This window comes from Rhamphochromis longiceps, linkage group LG7, assembly GCF_057381845.1.
Source record: "Rhamphochromis longiceps isolate RC_006_pf linkage group LG7, R_longiceps_female_GT1.1, whole genome shotgun sequence".
In the NCBI taxonomy this organism is placed as follows: domain Eukaryota; kingdom Metazoa; phylum Chordata; class Actinopteri; order Cichliformes; family Cichlidae; genus Rhamphochromis; species Rhamphochromis longiceps.
This window is the reverse complement of record NC_140563.1, coordinates 31,195,373-31,212,414: the sequence shown is the minus strand read 5'-3', so window position 1 is coordinate 31,212,414 and position 17,042 is coordinate 31,195,373. Positions and strand designations below refer to the sequence as shown.

General features: G+C 41.2%; 1 protein-coding gene and 1 long non-coding RNA gene across 3 annotated transcripts; both read left to right on the top strand.

Moving 5' to 3' along the window:
• Nucleotides 1-3,286: 3,286 nt before the first annotated feature.
• LOC146665624 (uncharacterized) lies at nt 3,287-6,002 on the top strand. 2 transcript variants are annotated; one of them, XM_085411171.1, is made up of 4 exons: nt 3,287-3,606; nt 4,253-4,408; nt 4,642-4,737; nt 4,953-6,002. In XM_085411171.1, exons 2-4 carry the CDS (start codon nt 4,337-4,339, stop codon nt 5,190-5,192), a joined length of 408 nt encoding a protein of 135 aa, XP_085267297.1. In that variant the 5' UTR covers nt 3,287-3,606; nt 4,253-4,336; the 3' UTR covers nt 5,193-6,002. The 2 variants fall into 2 exon arrangements, with proteins under 2 accessions (XP_085267297.1, XP_085267298.1); XM_085411172.1 differs by lacking the exon at nt 3,287-3,606 and having other exon boundaries at nt 4,249-4,408.
• Nucleotides 6,003-13,108: 7,106 nt separating this feature from the next.
• LOC146665623 (uncharacterized) lies at nt 13,109-17,029 on the top strand. Its single transcript, XR_014912634.1, has 3 exons — nt 13,109-13,319; nt 14,445-14,579; nt 15,862-17,029. It is a non-coding gene; the product is annotated as an uncharacterized LOC146665623 (long non-coding RNA).
• The last annotated feature ends 13 nt before the right edge of the window (nt 17,030-17,042 follow it).

Genomic DNA, 17,042 nt, shown 5'->3' with positions numbered 1-17,042 from the left:
AGGGGGAGAAATAAAACCATAAATCATTAAATAAAATTTAATTTTGTGATGTTTTTTTGTCTCTAATATGGTAATAATAAGATAATAACACAACAAAAACTGCTGTTTACACACATACACACACTTTCATGCACAAAGCCACTTTTTAGTTGTCATGAGTGACTGTGAGAAGGAAAATTACCCGAGTCAGTTATCTAATGAAATTCCTCCTTTATCAGTCATTTGAACCAGATCGTAATGACAGGCTTAGTTTTGTTTTCATACAAAGACAACAAAGAAAAGGTTCAGTCTTTCCTTTTCCCACTAAACATCTAAAGAATTCCCTCCACTCCCTGTTTCCACTGAATTTTCATTTCGGAACCACACAGCACTCCAGAAATTCCAGAGAAGGCAAGTGAGTATGTGAGTTTATAATTGCAGTGTTGACTTTAAACTGAGCTACTAGCTGATCTGCAGCTGCACTGAGAGCCGCACTGAGTCACTGGTTTTACTAGATGTGTATTTAGCCACGTCTTCATGTGTGATGTCAGCTGTTGGGAATTTTTTCTTTCTTGTTATCTCCTGTCCACAGAATTATGAAAACACAACGATCCTATTCTAAGGTGTTCTCACCAATGACACACAGCTTCAAACAGTTTTCTCAGATTTCAGCATATAAGAACATTAAGTTGCTTTTTGTAGTCATCATTCTGTGAGACTGTGTACACAGATATTGTCGGGCATGTCCTTTTAAATTATTACATTTATTTTTTTATCACATATACTTACTCCACCATCATGTGGTACAAATTAATACAATTCAGTTGATAAACAGATGTTGTTGTTTTTTAATTCTTAACAGAATAATTTACCAGAAGTGACTTTAAATGGTGCCTTTGCTGCTCATTTATAGCTCTTTTGGGGGGGACGTTTCCAGGATATTTTACTTGGTGTTTCAGAGAAACAATAAAGTTTGGCCAGAGGATTGAGTGGACAACCACTGGGTGTGACAGAGTTTCATGACCTTGAGGCATACTGTGGGCTCAAAATATGAATATTTATTCTGGACAGCACAGTGACGCAGTGGTTAGCACTGTTGCCTTACAGCAAGAAGGTCCTGAGTTTGACTCCTCCATCTGGGCAGGGCCTTTCTGTGTGGAGTTTGCTGGAGCTTCCTCCCATAGTCCATGCAGTTAGTGTGGTTAGATTTATGCAAAAAATTAAGGGCTCAAAAGTCTGTTAGACTGGACTTTTTTGAAACACAAATATTTAGAAAAGCGTTTGATATATGGAGCTAAAAAAAAATTAGGAATCATTATATATGTCTAAATTTTGGATCATAAATTATTTTTGCAAATCAGAGACGCTTAAGCAGAAAATGTTTTATTTTCACTTGCTGAATACGGGACAGACTTGACTGGAGGAAAGAAGGGGAGAAAGAAAGAGGGAAAGAGAAACAGCTGAGAAGAGGGACGGGGGAGAAGGGCAAAAAACAAGAACCAACAGAACGGGCAGAAAAAAAATGCATATATCAATCACCTGGATCACCTGCTGAGAAAGAAAAAAGAAAACAAGCAGAAGAGAACAAGAGTAATAGAATAAACAACATCACAATGATATATGGGAATATGACAGTAAATACTAAATATTAAACATTATTGTGCAGCACATAAGATCAACAGAACACAGTGTGCTTTGAGGTAGGAGCCAAAAAGGGTGTAGTTTGTGGGTGTGATCACCCGTGTGTACACCTGTGAGCATGGACGCGCTTGTTTTTTAAAAGGTTCCTTCATGTAATGATCTGCTAGAGGGTGTGGGGGGGCCACAGCCCCGTCCTTCAGGGCATGAAGCAGGTATGGAGGAGATCAAGACTCCAGACATCCAGAGGCCCCCAGAACACAAGAGACCAAGGAAGACCAACAGAGGGGCAGCCGCGCCACTGTCCCAGAAAGAGCTGAGGAGAGTCCCAGATGAGGGCTCACTCAGCAGCCACGGAGCAGAAGCCAGGGGGAGTTGCAGTGACGCGCCCGTGAGCTCCGCCGGCAGCCAGCCGTGCCTGAGTGACTGAGCCCCAGGCCGAGAGGCCGGGGGCACCCCACCTCCGAAGTGGCCCGAGCGAGCCCCAGGCTCCAGGCCCCGATAAGCGGCCGCCAAGGAGTGAGCCGGTGTGTACCTGGACGCCCATCCCCAGACACAAAGAACCACCAACGCACCGATGTCTGAGGGAGTCCGCCACTGGCAGGGCAAGTGGTGGTGGGGGGAGATAGGCCTCCAAACCTTGGAGGGCCTGAGATGTCCCCAGAGAGGTGGCGTCTGATACCCAGCCTGACATATAGACACAGACATACAGGCACACACAGACACAAACATCCATTCCCACCCTCATGCTCTCATATGCACTTACTCCACACTCAACCAACGTGGAGACAGACATAAAGAGACGCTGTACACACGATCACACTCCCCAAGCGTACTCTACGAACCGGGTCTAGGTACCCTTGCCCCTGGAGGGGGGAACTGCACCCAGACCCAGGTGGTGTTACCCTTTTCCCTGCTACCTGCCAGAAAGCAGCCGGTAAGCGCATGGTCCCTCCTGCTAGCCCTCAATGTCTACGTGTATTTAACATTGAGAGGTGGGCAACGACGCCAGGGGTGGGGTGTACACCCTGATGGTAATTTGGACTCCGTGATTGTGCCCACCCCCAAGATCCTATATGTATGCGTAATGAGAGTGTGAGTAATGTGAATGTCTAAGTTGTGGGATAAAATTGAGGCAGAGGCAGCCAGAAGGGGACAGAGGGGGGAGTGGCCTCCTCTGCACCCTGGTGACATACCCTTACTCCAAGGTCCTGCATGTGTGGGTGGTTGTGGTGGAGCGGGAAGAGGGAGGCAGCTGGAGATGGGGAGGGAAGGAAGGGAGGGGCAAGTGACCCCTCCCTGGGGCCAGCTCCCCCGCTGACCCCAGTAGGCACCCCCATACTCTGCGACCCGCCAGGGAAAGGGGGCCCAGGCCCATCCAGACCGGGGCCCAGTGCAGCAGCGCCTCCCAGCCCCACAGAGCCCGGGACAGTCCACCCAACCCCACCACAGAGAAAACTGCACCCACCCCACCATCCACTTATCTTCCAGACTACATAAGACAATAGACGCCCAGGCTGAGATCTTCCTCCACCTCTCCTGTATCTCCCCCTCCTGCAGAGAGAGTTCCTGAGGAGAGGAAAGCTCCTGCAAGGTGTGACAATTTCCCCCACCAGTTGAAGAGCCCCCCAGGTGGCTCGATGCACCGGCGGCACCCTGCGCCACACTGAAAAAAGTGATATTGTCTCCTTTTAAATATAGCATATTATATTTTGGTATATCTTTTCAATTCAAATGAGTAATTCCTGTCTACATATATAATTCGAGTAACTCCAGAATACATTCCCTGCGTTTTAATCCAATTAATTTTAGTTAATTAAATGTAGCTCAAAATGCTTAAGTATGTTTTTCATAGCCTCCTGCTGGGCCATTTTGCGCATGCGTTAGGACAGGCCACCATTTTGCGCGCGGACTGAAAAAGCGGACGCTGTGTGCTGCAAGCGGGCTCAAGTTAATCGCACAACTTCATATAAAGGTGGTCTAGCTTCGGTAAGTAAACCTTTTACGGTCGTTTTTGTTTTAGTTTTTTTACCTCAGTCAAAGCATGTTGACTCTTTAAGACGTGTGCACATGGAGAAAGAAGTCTAAGTAGTTGTACAGCTCTGAACTTTGTCGTGATTTGACTTAAGCTAGCTATGTGCTCTATTAGCTACTGCTCTATTAAAAGAGTAATTGTATTGATGCGTTAAAATGTCATATGTTTTTAGTTTAGTTCTGGTGGCACACTTTGTACTAACAAATTATGGAACGAGGCAATTTCTCTGTTGTAGTTAGCTGTAAAGTTCACTGTACAGTCGCCTGCAGTTTTAAGTTGAGAAATCGTCCCTCCCGCCACAACATTGGCATTAAGGAATAGTCGGGTGGGGGAGGGGGCTTCTGAACGCGCCTGCACAGTCAGGGTGCAGTAGGAAATAAATAAGTAGGATTGGCGTTGCACAACGTCTTTTGTGCAGAAACAAATAATGGTTGTAAACTGTGGAGGAGAATAACTCAGTGGTTGCCAAAAATGTGAGCTCAAAAGTGATGTGATGGCAATTGCATTGTAGCATTTAATGAAGAAATAACAAAATAATCATACCAATGATTAAGCACCAGTCTTCTTTTTTTCTGTGTGTGTGGTGTGTGTGTGATACAGGTAAATGCTGAATTCCAGTGTATTACAACACTTCAACTGGAGACGACCTTCGCGGCACAGTTGGACAGAATTACACCTCAGTTGATGACAGTTTTCCAGAAGAAGGGCGGTGTTTCTGGGCAGAAACTTGCCCACCACTTGCAGATCATGCAAGAGGTAAATCTGAATATTGCAAATTCTATTTGGATTTCTTTTGTCTTAAGTGGCAGGTCACTGGTGAGTCCAATAAGCCGTTTTAGGTGACCAGCCAAACAATCTAAATTTTGAAATTTCTTATATAAATTTTATTTACTATGTTTGAACTGACATATGATAAAATTTACTTATTGCGAATTTCAGACATTGTTCTTTTTTCCAAATTGGTTTAATCAGCAACTCTCTTTAAACAGGCTGAAAGTGATGTTAAAGTGAAAAGGGAAGCAGTTCTCAGGGCACTTTGCCTCTACCTTGGTGAAGAGGACGGAAGCCTTATTCGGGAGTTCTTTGTAAGTCATTTAAGTCATTGTAAGCAAGTCATCTATACACACACTTTTTAGATAGATATCTGTGTGTGTGTATTACACACACACACACACACACACACACACACACACACACACACACACACACACACACACACACACACACACACAAACGACTAGATTGGAATTTAATTGTAGAGTTAATTGTTTTTTCTTTTACCTTTTTATTAAATGTTTAGGACATTGAAGGAGATGATATCCAGAGAGACCTGAAGAAGCACACCATGGGCATTTATGTCATCAACAGGGAGGATGGACAAAATAGACATTATGATGACATTGGAATATTTGTTGAAGGGGAGATAGTCATGGACAACATTGGATCTCTGGCCCAAGCTTGTGCATTGATGCTTGGAGTAATCTATGCACTAAACCTAGCCTTCCCCAAGGAATTTAAGGACTATTATGAATTCATTTAGAAAGTGTTGATGGGATTGGATGGTGAAAAGCTCTCCCCCAAAGTCTTTGGGCTGAAGAACAAAATTGCTACTGGATAGGAAGATTTCTAAAACCACACATCAAGAGAATGCTGTTATGTAAATTACCAATGACTGGTGCTCTTGTGAATAGGAGTGAAACTCTTGTACAACCATCATTTGTTCTGTTATGTTTTGATTGAACATTTTAACTTTCAATAATGAATGTTTCACATGTGGTACATTTGAGTAGCTTGAAGAGCAACTTTGTAATTATTCAGTTATAGCTGCTGCCCTGCGTATAATCAGTGTTAACTCAACCGAATTAAAAAAAAAACAAAAACCATTCATGATTACCACACTGCAGCACACTGGTAACACTTTAAAGACTATTAATTGTTTTGAAGCGAGTATGTTAGGTCAGAAAATATGTAAAACATTCAGAATCTTCAAGGAAGGACTAGAATGGAAAGACAGTGGTCAATAAGCAGTAAGGAAAACACAAGTTTAATTTTAAGTCTAATTAGCTTATTAAAATGCAATTTCTAAATATGGATCGCAGAACAGCAAGTCTGAAACTGGTTAGTTTGTGGATGCATCAGTTTCTAATTGTGATACTTTATACTGCTGGCAGTGTTTTATTCTTTTATGTAAGGAGGGTTTTTTTTGTTTTTTGTTTTTTTTATAGAGGAAGAGAAACATTGGTTAACCTTTCCCTTGTCTGTTGTTTCTGTTTTGTTTGAATACAGCTTTTTAAAGCTACTAGTTCATAGGCAAAAGTTTTGTAATTTGTATTATACAAATTGCAGCAATTTTTCTTAGAGATGTGGATTCTTATTCTGTTTGCAACAAATTTTGCATTAATAAATGGTGTGAAAGAATGTTGTAGTTTTCATTATTGACGTTTTTAAAAACTACAAATCAGGGTAAGCAATATTTTTTAAGTAAACTTAACTTAATTGAAATAGAGAGAAATTAACAATTTGATTGATTTGAATATAAGTTTGGGACATAAGTGTAAAGGAAACAAATTATTCTGGTACATTTAACACGACCTTAGTTGGAATTACTAATAATATTTGACTAAGTCGTATCCACAACAGTTAAGTTAAAGTAGCTTAAAAATATATGTTGGTTTTACTCGCTTAAATTAAATTCAGTGTACTTAAAAAATATTTCTGGATTCAAACAAATTTATTTCGTGCAACCACTTGCCATAAAAAAATTGAGTAAATTGAACAAAACATTTTTTTCAGTGCAGGGCTGGGCCCCCATGCACCCACCCGCCCACAACCCCGGCAACACACCAACCAGGACCCAAGCCCCGGAGGCCCGGCCAGGGCCCCAGCCCAGAGACGGAGCGCCCCCAGAACCTCACGCCCATCCCGGACCCACCCAGGGGCAGCCAGGCTACCAGGTCAGTAACCCACGTCCGTCAGCACAGACCCTCCCCTAGCCCCGCTGCACGCAGCCGCGAGGAAACAGTCACCTGAGAGCCAACAGAGCCAACAGTACTCAACTGTATCGAGTACTGTGAAATTAATATTTTTATGTATTAAAATTGCTACTCCCCTTTGTCTAGAATTATAACAAGCTGAGAACACATTAGGAAACTCAGGTGTTTTAAGTTCATTCGAACCTCTAAGAGGTCTGTGGGTCTCTTGTAAAAGGACAACATCTGCCTGTAGTTTTTTGAGTTGGTTAAATATTTTTAACCTCTTTTCTCTGGAGCCAGCTCCATTTATATTCCATGTAATGAACCTCAGTGTACCCATAGATGTTTGTGTATAACTAGGGATGTATGCTGTGTGCGTCGCTTAGACAGGTGGAGAGAATACGTCACTTGTTCATAAATAAAGAGAAGGAGAGAGAGAAAAAATGTGTGGCGAGATGCTCCCTGAGTCTGACTTTGTGTATGCATAGTTACTAATATAAGTAGGCTTGGCTTAAGTGTGTGTGTCCTAAACGACTGTGTGCGCTGTCTGACTGAAGTAAATGTGCTGCCGTTGAGCGAGCGCATGGTGCGTATGTGTCGAAATAAAGGATGTTTGTGGATGAGTGTCGAAGCAGGTGATCGAGGCAGTAAAAGGAATAAAGAAAGAAACCAAGGACAGGGGTGAGCAGCATAAAACCAAGAGGGGGAAAAGAGAGAAAAAAAAACGAGAAGAAAAAAAAACAAAAACAAAACGTAAACATTCCAATTAAATCACTGACGGAGAGTGACGGTGTTAATTCTGCTATGAAATCACACTTTAAGATGCGATTTGATACTGGTAAGTTAAACAGATGTTAATGCAAGTTAGTGTGAGTGGATAGGGAAATGGTGTAGCTGATTCTTATCTGGTGTGAGGTTAATACAGCCACGGAGTGATGTTGGGGTCGCGGTGGAGCTGTCCGTCCGCGTACAGCCGGTCCACAGCGATGACAGCGCGGGAGCCCTTCTGGATGAAGCCGCGTCGGATTGGGAAGAGGACCCTGCGTCGTTCCAAGATCTCTTTGGGGAACTGGTCGTTCACACTGAAGTCCGTTCCTTTTAATTCCCTGCCGCGGCTTTTCACATGTTGCTTTTGTTTGAAGTGGCCGAATTTGGCCACGATAGGACGTGGTCTCCCGGCCGTAGCCCGAATGGGGCCGAGGCGATGTACCCAATCAAAGACGATGTTCTTCACAGTGTCCTCCGGCAGCTTCAGGTGGGTTTTGATGAAGCTTTTTACCGTGGTCTCCGCGTCCTCTCCAGCGGCTTCTGGAATACCAGAAAATACCAGATTATCACGCATGCTACGAGCTTGTAGATCGATAACTGTTTCTTTTATTTTTTTATTTTCGTTATTGAGCTGGGTAACATTATCTGTGAGACATTTCACCGACTCCCTTAGCGTGGCATTTTCAGCAGCAAGCGTTTCCACCTGCTGCTGGCTGTACTCCAGGGATTCTCGCAAGCATTTAAATTCTCGGTGAAGAATCTCCACCAAGGACAGCCTTGCGTCGAAACTGGACAATCACTTGTCGATTGACTCCAGTATGTCGGCAATATCTTTGCCGGCTGGCGATGTTGAGCCGGGGGAATCTGCCGGGCGTTGTCTTTTCGACGACGGCGTCTCAGGTTTGGCCGGGGAAGCTGCACACTGGGTCTTCTTCATCACGAGATCCTGAAAGCACTGATCAATATAATCTTGGAGAGTCTCTAAACTCTCCCCGTTGTTCTCCAGGGTGTTGGAGATTATTTACACAAATATTGTTAGTTATAAGACAGTTGATAAGTGTATTTGGTAATACTGAAGCTTAAATGAATTTGTTCAAATCTAAACTACCATTTGCTTTAATTTTCCGCCAAAATCTCCGGCGTCTGACGTCAGTTACAACATGAGTCGCTTACCTTGTCCGTCACTTACCTCTCCCTTCCGTCCTCTTACCTTGTCGCTCCTTTGTTTATTGTGCATAAATAGTGAATTGTCCTGACACAATATTGCGTTTCGCTTCTGTTATTACCATGGTACATTGACAAAAACATATACTTTTATTCACAGGATAAAACAGTTGCTTTGTATCACCAATTGTCCAGTGCGATTACAACATACAATATTATTGTCACTGCTACATTTCTGTTATGCTACCAGATATTATTTCCACTGCTAATTAATTACCGTTAAGCTCAAAGGTTATATTAATAAACGGTTAACGAATGTGTATTTATGACGACGATTTGTGAGACTGGTAAACTTACCTTTGTTCGTACGATGGTCTTTCGTTCTACACGGTGCATTTCAAGGTCCTGCACCTGTCCGTCGGTAAACTGTACCTGGGCTTGTTGCAGTGACCTGAAGTTACTAAACTTCACGAGTGTATGCACTCACTCCAAGAACCGTATGATTATAAATATGAGCGTGGTGAAAGTTGGGCAGCACGCTAACGTCTTTTGTCCACTCTGTGTGCTCGTAAGGGTCTAAACCTTTCACTCCTTTGATTTTTTCCTTGTATCTTTTCTTTGTCTTTTCGTTGAGTCTGTCTTTGTACGGACCGGCATTGTTCTCCTTTTGTTTTGTACATTATTTTTTTGTGCGGCAAAGAAAAAACAAGAAGGTATTGGAACCGGAGAATGAACATTTTGCGGTGCCTCAAATGTTTGCATTTGATGCGGTACTTGGATTCAAAGGAGCTTGCCACTTCACAGACACTTCACATGCGCATGGCACAACATAGAAGAGCTACCTCCACAGGACAAGACTCAGCAGTCCATCTGCATCTTAAGGATAAAGGTCACTCTTTCGAGGATGCCAATGTTCACATTTTGGACAGAGAGGACATGGTTTGAAAGAGGAGTGAAAGAAGCCATCTATGTCCACTGTGAGCGACCATCTTTGAACAGAGGCGGGGGTTTACGACACCAACTCTCTGCCATCTATAATCCAGTTTTGAGATCCCTTCCCAGACACCTTAACGCCCACTCACATCCTGGGCCATCTGACCTCAGGAATTCGCATGATAAGGTGGGGCCAGGTTTCACAATGAACACACCAGAAACTCTGGCTGATTGGGACCCACACCCAGTTTCACACCTTGGCTCAGGCGATTAGAGGATCATCAGGGGGTCCTTTTGTCCCTCTGTGGGGGGATACTCCCACTAGGTTTATATCTGGGACTCTCCACCATTTGACCTTAGAACTGAAGAAGCTTCTCAGATGAGAGGTGAAACGTCTTCAAGTAACTTAAAGAAGTCCAGATGCTTTTCTTTGCAAGCTCCTTTGACTACGATGACCTGGATGACAGAACCTTCACAGGTACTTGGATTGTTTTGCCACGAGTTCCCGGCATGCAATGCGTGAAAATCACGTGATTGCTAAACAAGGGGGAGGGTGCATCTGGCCTCCTCGGCTGTAATTGGTCCAGCCCAGAGTCGATCATTTCCAATTGGCCAATCCAACACCTTTCATTATATATACCCTTCCTAAAATAAAAATAAAAATCCATCGGCCCATAAAAACAAAAAATCGCCAGCGACCCACCGGGCAAATGCCCGGTATGCCCGATGGCCAGTCCAGCTATGATAAGATAAGATAAGATAAGATAAGATAAGATAAGATAACCTTTATTAGTCCCACACGTGGGAAATTTGTTTTGTCACAGCAGGAAGTGGACAGTGCAAAAGTTATGACGCAAAAATTAGAATACAATAAGAATAAATACAGTACACAACTGTACAGAATAGAATAAAATAATATACTATATACAGTAGAATAAAATAGAATAAAAATATACAATAAGATAAAAATAGAATACGAATGCTATATACAACTGAGTAAAAATACAACGATGCCAGAAAGGATTATTGCACTTAGTGTTATTGCACATGTGTGGATGTGTGTGTTTGTTCAGTTAAAGTCTTTGTTGTGGAGTCTGACAGCAGTGGGGAGGAAAGACCTGCGAAATCTCTCCGTCCCACACCGTGGGTGCCGCAGTCTCCCACTGAAGGAGCTGCTCAGTGCTGTCACAGTCTGCTGCATGGGGTGGGAGACGGGAGATGATAGCTGTGTAAATGCACTTTACACTCCTGGCATGCAACGTGTGACAGCTCATCATTAATGCAGAGCTGGCTCCCTCTAGTGTTCATTACTCATGCCAAAATCAACACCGCAGGTCACACAGTCTTCATGGTGCTTTACTGTTTCTCTGGAAACCAACAACCAAGTTTCTGGCAGTAACCAGACACAATCAAAGCATCACATAAAGCACTTTGGAAGCTTATTGTTTTACTGGTTTACAGCATTGAATCAAAGGTAAGTTCTTGGTTCTTATAAACACAGATCAAAGGAAAATATCTCTCATCAAATTTTTCACTAACATAGGCTAAACATTAATGATCAGTCAGTCGGTTCTAAGGTCACTCTGGTGTGCAATACTTGTTCAATTCAATTCAGTTTTATTTACTCAGCACCAAATCACAACAACAGTCGCCTCAATGCTCTTATTAATGTAAGGCAGACCCTATAATAATACAGAGAAAAGCCCAACAATCATATGACCCCCTATGAGTAAGCACTTTGGCGACAGTGGGAAGGAAAAACTCCCTTTCAACAGGAAGAAACTTCCGGCAGAACCAGGCTCAGGGAGGGTGGGCATCTGTTGCGACCAGGTGGGGTGAGAGAAGGAAGACAGGATAAGACATGCTGTGGAAGCTCCAACATGACCAGTTTAGTTTCTGTAGTGATGGCAGAGCCAGTCTGACACATGAACTGAAATCAGCTGATCATAGTGACAGTGCAAGAACCAATAAACAGGATCGATAGGCAGGCAGACTAGTGATTCCAAGGAATCGTTAGTACTGGATCCAATTCCCATCGCTACGGTTGACTGTAGTTTCCATGGAAAATTCTCTGTAAACACTTTCCATTTAGTTTCCGAGTAAGGGCACTAAAACCGTAAACACAGAAGATTCCTTTCAGAGTAAAAGCTGCATCGTTTAAATGTATTGGTTGCAATGGTAAGGCAAAGCTTTTACTGTGAAGGTGAACACTACCAGTTTCTGGTTTCTGTCACACTCTTCACAATTTCACAACTGCTCAAAGAGGAGTTATCAAGTGTTTTTTAGAGACCTGCTAGTAACCAAAGCACTACATCAGTTTCAAACGAACGACTTCCGGAGCCCATTTGAAGCCAGTCAGGAAACACACATTTTTACATGGCAACCAGTGGTCGCCAGATGATCTCTGACGAGTCTCTAGGGTTGGGCGACTGAGGTGTTAGAAAATAAGGTAACTTGAGGGATACGTTTTGTCATAGGAGCAGTAACCTTTCCTCTTTGTGTCCTAAAGAGAAGCAGGAATGACTGGCCAGTAGTCTGTGTAATGAACAGACCACAAAGGTACAACAGTGCCTTAGAGGAGTGGTTTTCAAATATGAAGGGATTCAAATCTCATAGAAAAAATAATATTTTGCCAAATTTTTCCTTTTCTGTGTGGATAATACGTAGGGCTTGCATGATTTTTTTTTTAAAAAGAGAGGCCTCTGTCTGCAGAGATGCAGTTGAATAATAAAGTATGAATAGTTTGAGCAAGGGGGAAAATCATGTGAAACTATGGCTCATGTGAAACTGTGGGGATAGACAACATAGGAAGAGAGGCGCCAGAATGTGTCCATATGTATCTGCACTGTGACCGCTTTCTGACCTGGCCTTAAGCAGGAAACAGGGAAATAAACAGGGCAATGTGACATTTTTCATTTCTGAGAATAGCAGGAGGAATGTGGAGCCAGGATATATGTAGGTAAGAGACAAGACAGCTGCACATACCAACGGTCATAGGATAGTGTGTATGGATTCAGTGATATAGTCACATGTGGGGGTCAGGTCAAAGGTGTTCTAAATTTATTGTGGGCTTAGAGTATAAATGTAACAGACTGAAGGAGCGTCCTTCAGATCTGCAGGAGCACTGTGCACATCTCCCCATGCGCATGTGTAAATAAGGAGGAACATGGGAAGTGAAGTATTCTGTCTCGTGTCTTACCAGGTCAGAATCAAAGGATCGGGAGCAACAGCTGGTCGCAACAGTCTGTTTAACCACGTACAACCTTTTGATTTTGCACCTAAACAAATAAAAGAACGGGTGCTAATGTATACCTTTTACAGGTTTTGAACAAGTATGTGCCTCTTTGGTCCTCAGAAGGTACAAATCAATTCAGTTCAGAATCAGAAACCTTTATTGTCATTGAGCATCAGCTGTTAGAAGCAGCTCTTGGTAGCAGCATTTATAATACATAACAATAAAACCAATAAATAGGTAACAATAAAAACAAATTTAAAGAATACAAACTATCTAATCAATAAATTCAATTTTATTTATATGGAGCCAAATCAGAACAGCTGCCTCAAGGCCCAGTACATTGTAAGGTAAAGACCCTACACTGTAAAAAAAATCCGTAAAAATACAGTACAATCTACTGTATAAACGTGAAGGAATTTTCCGTATTAGTCATTTACAGGTATTTTTCTGTATTTCTCAACTACTGCAATGCATTGTGGGAAAAAGAACCTGAAAAGGAGGGAAAAGTAAGCGCAAGAGCAGCCATTAGGCTTCTTTCAGGCTTCATCTGGATTTTGGATTCTGAAGTTGGAGAAACTGCCTTCAAATTTCTGTGGTAAGTATTAAAACTCATGTTTCGTTTTATTAAAATAATGTTTTTCAAAAGACTCCGTGTTTTTATTTAGAAAGAATTGTTAATTTATTTGTTAACTGGTTTCGGCTGTCTCCAGACAAGTCAGGAATATTTTGCTGACTCATTTTTTAAAATAATTGTTATTTAGGTTTAACATGACTTAAGCTTTATTTTAGTTAATGTTAAAATAATTTTTACTGTGATACCACCAGTTTTGCCCTTCAGTGGCTGAACCAGTTTTCATAAATATTATAGTTAGCTGTCTGTGTCTCTCTGGGTATTACACAGCTGTGACTGCTAACTAGCTAATTAGCAAAAGTCAGCGATGTGGATAACTGGGAAAGTGAGAACTTCATGGTTCTAGAAATTATTCTAGGACTCTAATAAGTACTGTATCAATACCTGTGTTTTACAGTTGGCTCTACTGTACACTTTAAAGGGTTTCAGGCAAAGTTACACTAACCCTAGTTTAAGCCTCAGACCTTCCTGGCTGACGCTAGCAAATGCTAATGTTAGCCTCTGATTTGGGCTGCTAAAGTAAAGACTTTTAGCTAGCTGACCAGCATAGATTATTTCGGTGGTTAACAGACTGTAGTGGTAAAATTATTGAAAGTATAGTTTCACCTCAGCACATTTACAATTACAGTATGTCTATTTTGTAGCACATAGAAATGTTTAGTTAATATTTACAGACAGACACATTTTCCCTGTAACTGTGTTTTTACTCCAACATTTGTTGAAAATGTAATTTATGAAATGCTGAGCAGTATTTCTTGTATGTGGAATATTTTTGTCACCCCACTGTGCTAATGTGATTAAATACTAAAAATTATTACTAAAAAAATTCAATAATAAATCAATAATAACTATTTCTTGATTGAACTATAATGTAAGTGCAGTGCTGGTGTGCAGGGGCTCTATATGCCTTGTCTATATCAAGCTTTTAGCCAAATATAAGCAGAGATATTTGTATCTTTCTTAAAAATCCAGATCCTTACAGATTATTTGAGAAATGGATCAACAGCTATCACTACTTGAAGCACTTTAAGTCCTGCAGTGGAAAAATATCCCTTATTTCACCTTTGATCACACACTTTGGTTTTCCAGTGCAGAGCAATGGCCAAGAAAAGGAAAGACTTCCCCGAGTGAAAAAAAAGATGAAGATACAAGCTGGTGATGATCCAGAGCAGCTGGTCTCAGGAAATGAAGAAAAACCCTGATCACCTTCTCTACAAACACAAGGTGAGTTTAATGTTGTGGTTGATTTAGTTTTTCAAGGTATGTGTGTTACTTTAATTATAAACTGCTTTTGTTGCAACAGAATGGTGTTATGTGTATGCAACTCTACATGAATTATAATCCTTTGTAGGGCTGCGTGATATGACCAAAGTCTCATATCCCAATATAAGACGTATCTCTCCTGATAACGATATATATCACAAAATAGTGCATTTTCTGTAAATTCTGTGATTCTCGGGCAACTCGACTTATGTGAAATGTTTTCAGTTGGGCGTCGTGTACCTGGAGTCGAGTGTTTTGACCGATGCATGAAACTATACATTTTTAGACATGAGTTTAAATGGCCGCCATTTTCTTTCTGAGTATTTATTACACGGCGTGCTGCAAGGAAAAGCCTGTTCTAACGTTTGAGTCTAAGGATTATTTTGAGCACCTGACGACTCTTTTTTGCTTTTCATTCGTAAACTCTCTCGAAACTCTTTCATGTGATTCTTGTGTAGGTGGTTAAAGAGGTTTGTCGTGTTCGAGTGGTGGTGGGGACCAGTTTGTGGCATAATTTGCATAGTACAGTTTTCTGGGGCGTGTCAGACTTTTCATAACCAAACCATGTCCATGCTACAGAGGTAGCCCCTCATTTAACAATAAGGTCCTCGATTTCTTTTGACTGGTCCTTCTGGTTCTGCCTCATCCTTGCTGGCCATGCTGGTATTCTCTGTGCCTTCGTCTGCGTGGTGACTGTAAGCGCCATTTATAGTTACTTGATGTTTTTATTTGAGGTCATTTGTTTGATGCATATTCTGAAATTTTATGTTTGAGAATAATGTATATCATTTCAGTTTAGTTTGAAAAGTCTCAACAGAAACTTGAGCTTTATTGTGAAAGGTTTATGTGGAAAATAAACAAGCGGACGGCGGAGCCACACGATGGTTTTATCCTCATTGTTGGTAACGAAAGTACGCGTAAAAACAGTCACTTGTCCGTCCATAGTGTGGTTATTTTAAGTATAAGAGAAGGAGAGAACTTTAAGAAATAATATAGCAACTACAGTGACCATCAAAACCATGAAAAAAATATTGCCGTAAACAGTTTATTTTGCAACACCACAAAACAAAGAATAGTGTATAATATGAAACGATAGACATTTTTATATCGTAATCTGATATATATCGTCATATCGCACAGCCCTAATCCTTTTTTTGTTAATGTTGTTTATGTTCTAGGTAAAAAAAATTATAAAATGACAAACTTTTTAAAAATGTCTTGTTGTTTCTCTTTTTTTCCTCAGAATAAATTGCGACTAGTCTCAATGGCTGACACGGAGGAGCAACACAGCGACACGTTAACCCCGACTGCTGCAGTTCCTGTATGAACTGAGCAACTCTTAAAATCCAAGGAAAAGCTGAGTGTATTTTACTTAAAGCTCAGATGGACCTTGATGTACTAACATGCAGGCTGCATTCAGGACTTTGTCACACTGTTATATGAAGAGCGGTAACAAGACTTTGTAGTAATTTGTCTTACTATTGTCTTATTTGTTGTGATTTAGGGTCTGTGCGCACTAGCAGAGGTTTTTGTTTGTAACTGTAACCTCGTTTTCAGAGCCTTGTCTAACATTTAATGGTCATGAAATATGTCAGACTTTTTCCTCTACTTAACCAGCTTAGAGAATTTGAACACCGTGGAGAAAAAGGTGTGCATTAAGGATTTTGAACTATGATGTTTAAGTGTTGTCACTGCTGAGGATTCGTGGACACAGATCCTTATTCACTATGCTGCTGTTTACAGTTTAACTTTTCATCAGAACAAGCACTTCTAATTATACTTTGCTCCTCACTGACAAAACAAGTCCCGTAAATACACTTTTATCTTTAAGTTTGGGACAGTAATCTGTCTTAATTTATTATGTGTTGTAGTTATCATATGGGGAAAAGTCCTGTGGTTATCCATCAGTCCTGTTCGAATAAACCCAAAGTTCAGGAACATCTTCTTTAGATCTGTTCAGTTGTATTCATGTGGCACCACTTAAACAGTCAACAAATTTTGACTCAAGTATGTTATATTGTAAGGTAAAGAGCCCAAAGAGTTAATCTCAGACAAATGTTCACACAAATGTGAATTACATTCACTTCATTAATGAAGTGAATGTAATTCAGTAATCAAAGGTGTTTGGCTATAACTGACTACATGTGTATACTGTATCATAAGTGGACAGAGATGGATGTAAACCACACCTTAACCATTTGGCTGAGGCAAAACTACCACAAGGCAGTGATTCTAACTAAAAGGTACTCTGGATATTATTAAATGTGAACATGTCGTTAAATATGACATTTTTTGTTTGTCAGGTGTCCTGTTTGAAGAAAACACTTGGTAGCCACTTGAATGAATGTAAATAAACACATTTACATGAGGGCAACCTGATTTCAAGGAAATAAAAATGCTCAAATTTGAAAGCTTGTGAGTTAT